At 43.3% G+C, this 4,322-nt stretch overlaps 1 protein-coding gene across 1 annotated transcript in view; it reads right to left on the reverse strand.

The window, feature by feature from the left end:
* Positions 1-204: 204 nt before the first annotated feature.
* PIGN (phosphatidylinositol glycan anchor biosynthesis, class N) overlaps positions 205-4,322 on the reverse strand; it is an 80,320-nt gene continuing 76,202 nt past the window's right edge. Inside the window, exon 30 of the mRNA XM_004683948.2 lies at positions 205-2,217. Within this exon, the coding sequence (XP_004684005.1) occupies positions 2,094-2,217 (124 nt within the window). The 3' untranslated portion in view covers positions 205-2,093. The remainder of the gene's footprint in view (positions 2,218-4,322) is intronic.

A 4,322-nucleotide genomic window follows, 5' to 3' on the forward strand; every position in this document is an offset into this window, starting at 1 on the left:
GACCGTAAGAGCCATTCTGATCACATCGAAGATCTCTTCGGTCATCTGAACAGTGGCACTGCAACTGAACGCCAGGCTGAGGTAGTGCAATCCATGTTAGTAAGTGTAAACCCGGGCCCTCCCTGGTGGCGCAAGGGGTTAAGTCTCAGCACTATGAAGCTCTCAGTAGCCAGTGCATCATGAGTTCGATCCCTGGCCAAGGAGCTGACCCACAGGGCACAGCAGGCCTCTTCTGTCCCACCTTAAAGGGTTAAAATAAAAATGGTTTTCCAGTTTTCAGAAAAAGATTCAGTTAACATACAATGCCTGTTTTTTAAGACCAGTGTGATAATTTGAGGTTTTGGTGCAAAAGTCAATGGTGGTGTAAGTGTGTGTGTTGAGTGGGTGGGTGGGTGTGTAGTGTGTAGTATGCTTAGCAGTAAGGAGTGAGACTCCCTAACACAGTATTGTAGTCAAGCAAGTGGAAATCTGGGCCACTATCCTCGCCCTCCCTTCTCTAAGCACAAACCAAGTCAACAAATACACCTGTTTACCTCTGACAAGGTGTTTCTCAAGTTTGACCCTTGTAATTATGACAGCTCTATTCTGAGGCAAATCTGAGGGACTGATCATAGCAGTTAGGCAGGCTTACAGCTGTAGACACCTGTTCCTGCTCCCTGAACTCACACCAATTTGAAACAACATTAAGAAACAGATATACACTGGAGAATAAAGGTAGAAAGCCCTGAGTACCTTTTACAGCATCATCATAAAAATATCTGGGAAAGGAAAGACTAGACATATAAAGTGTTAAAGGTATTTATAAAGTCAGTTCTAATTTGTGATAAAGCAGATTAAAAACCCTTTGAAGCAATGTAAACAAGTTCATGGAGAATTTGAAGCCTAGTAATTGATACACAGCTTCCTCATTATTAATGAAGTAGTAAGACTGTAGCTTAATTCAAAAGCAATTATTTTCTAAAGTTGGGACTCAGACCAATGATGCCTAGCGTTAGCTAAAATCTCCCGCCCACACGGGACAAAGGGCAGTCTGCAGTGACGGGTAAAGACGGCTTTATGAGAAATCCCTAAAAATTACTCTCAAAATATCTCCTCCACTGGAGTTAGTTTACAAATGGAAATACAACTTTCGTGAGAGAAATTCAGACCTTTTGGCTACAACCTTCATACTTTACACACACACACACACAATCACACACACACACACACACACCATTGACTTTTGCATCAAAACCTCAACTTATCACACTGGTCTTAAAAAAACAGGCATTGTATGTTAACCACAAATGAAAGAATTTAACACTATTTTCTATGATACTGTCAGAAAGTTTGGTCATTGATTAAAAGAATTCGTTAACACAATAGAGAGTCTCCAATTAAAAACGAAACTGAAAAATTTCCCCATGGACAGGACACAAGTACCAGTTACTTCCTTGGTATCTCTTGAAATTCCATGAGAATCCAGAAATGAAAAAGAAAGTGACGGTAAACCTGATTCTAGCCGCCTGGCCATGGAAACCCCAGAAGCAGCACTAGGAAGTCTAAGACACCGCACACATTTTTTTCTCTCCTAAAATTTTAGAAAATTCCAAAGAACACACCCTGATCGTCTTTTTAGAGTTATCATTTAGAGGTTAGAATTACTTGCAAAACCAGTGCTGAGAGCAAATAAACATTTCTTACGGGTCCCTTCAAGTTCAGCTGTGGCGCTGACCTGGGCTGTGGTCACTACTGCCCTCCCCCTTCAGTACCCCCAGAGCACCCGCCTTTTTGTGCACCAGAAGCCGTAGACTGGGGACCAGACGGTGACAGGATTCTGAAGCATCTGTGAGAACTGCCAGCTAAGGGGAACGAGACAATGGGACATTGCTTTGCTGTGCTTTCCACGGACATGAACGCTCTTCATGCGTGACCATTATTTCCTAAAGAAATGCTAGTTCCTTTTTGCAGACAGCCTGGGCCTGCAGAAACGCACACACAGTCTTCGTTATAGGGGCAGCACGTGCCCTCACCACTATCTTCTTCCTGGATCCGTGTTCAGTTCAAAAGGAGAATGAGAAACGGCCCAGCGCTGACCAACGGCTTTAGTGACGTCATATGAGATGGCTCTTGCCTCTGCGGCACAGGTACAGTTTCTTTGTGGTGAGCAGCTGTGCCAGGCCATTGAGGAGCAGCAGCATGATGGTCAGCGACATGACAATCACGTAGTGGCTGATGCTACGGGAAGATAAATGTGCCACGTGGTAAGACACAGAGCTGCACAGTGGTGGATTCAAAACTGACATCAAAATGTTAAAACGGTTTGGTAGTGCTGATGAACATGAGTAACATCTTGAATTATTTCAATACCTGTAAGATTCTGTGAAGATACTTGCTTGGTATTCAGCAGTATACACACCTCTGTTAAACAGCAGAAACTGCATTTCCAAAAGCTTTTAGAAAAATCAAGATCTCCCCCCTTCTCTGTTCTTGGGCCCTCTGAACAACACTCACAGACGCTGCAGGCTGTTCCCGGGGAAGTGGGCTTCCCAGCCGGGCGTGGCTGTGTATAAGTACTTGATGATACCAGCCACAAGGGAGAGAAATATTAGTTAAACTCAGATTCTGTGAAGGGATAGCTTTAATCAAGTGATTTCTAAACATCTCTTCATTAATCTCACAGTTCACCTACTGTCTCCTAGACTTTTTGAAGAAAATAAGCTAGTAAAAACTATTAAAATTACTTAGTCCCAGCTCTCATTATCAGCAACAGTAAGCACTCGGCTTTTCTTTTTAAACACAGGAACTGTACTGCACAGAACATGACTTGATGATAAATTTAGCAATATGGGAAGAAATTTAGGACACAGGTCTGACAAACTGATGATTTAGCAAGGCGCTTCACGCAGTGATTCTAGTACAGTATGACCCCAGCCAAGCTACAGCGGGAGGTTATCTGTTTACAAGGCCTATCGGAGATTTAACTGATTCACACGCTTCACATCCTTCACGAAGGGGGCAGGGAGGAATGTTCTCAGGCCTAGACACGCTGGCTTGATAGAGGAAGTGATTTCCTTCCTTTTCCGTGAGTAGTAGTTCAAGAAGCCCCTACCAGGGGAAGTTCCACAGAACGAGCTCAGGGAACTTGCCTTGGGGCAGCTGGGAAGGTAACTGGTGCATGGGAACTAGACCAGTCATCTCGAGGGACTTGGAAGTTAGGAGAAAGGGTGAAAAACCCACAAGTTTTGGGGTCACTTTCCCCAGAACTTCAGTCCTTTAGGTAAGCAACCCCGCAATGTCAAACTATTGGCCCTCGGCCACCAAGCAGTCAGGTATTCACCAGCAGGCAGTTCCCGAGGTCAGCAGGGAGAGCGTTCTATTCTATGCAGATTGTATTTATTCATTTATTTAGTTTGCTCTAGCAGCAAAGCAGACAGGAGAGCAAAGAAATCTGTGAAACAGCTATGCAAGCTCTACCACCTGCCTGGAAGCCAGTCTTTTCAACCTCCTCTAATGACACAGGAACCTGATCAAGATTTAAAAGATGGGACTCAGACTGCATGGCCAAGGCCTGAAGGAAGAGATTAAATCCCTGCTTACAGATAAAACATCAATACATCTTTGGGTTAAAACAACTTAGAAACAGAAGCCCCTCCCTGTCAAGAATGCTTATATATATATTTTTTTAAAGGTTTATTTATTTATACATACAGAACTGGGGTACAGGCCAGAGGTGCAAGGGTGGTGAGTGGACCCACCAGAATCAGAGCAGGGAGCAGAACAGGCAGATCTATTGACATACACTGCTGAGGGGAGCAGTGGGCGAGACAGGAGAGGTCTGCCGCACCATGTGGGTCACCTCCAAGCCCGGGGATTGAACTCGCACTGAAACTGCTGTGACTAGCTTGCAGTGCTGTGTCCTAACCTGTTGCGCCACCAGAGAGGGTCTGGATGTTTATATTTTTAATGACAACAACTCACTGTTCCTTTCTATTTATACAAACTAAATTTAAGCTGGTGTATGTTGGAATAGTTCTCACAGTAAAGCATGTCAATATGTCCCAGGTTCGAATCCTCCTTTTGATTACTGAAGAAACTCTTTGTCTTAACTATCATTGTGACTTATTCCAGTTAGCAAGCTTTTAAGCAAGAACTTAAATTGTAAAGTTTCATAGCTTGATAAGGTTGTCTTTGGAAAGACAGTGGTTGTATATCCTTATTTAGAATCTAAGCCATCTTCTAAAGCAACTTTGATACTAAAAAAGAAAAGTTGACTAATTAAAAAACAAGAATTAGAATAATGATGTTAGCGATCTGGTTCTGGTCTCGCATAGACTTCTGAG

The sequence above is a fragment of the Condylura cristata genome, unplaced genomic scaffold (genome assembly GCF_000260355.1).
Source record: "Condylura cristata isolate star-nosed mole 26May11 unplaced genomic scaffold, ConCri1.0 scaffold00016, whole genome shotgun sequence".
Lineage (NCBI taxonomy): Eukaryota > Metazoa > Chordata > Mammalia > Eulipotyphla > Talpidae > Condylura > Condylura cristata.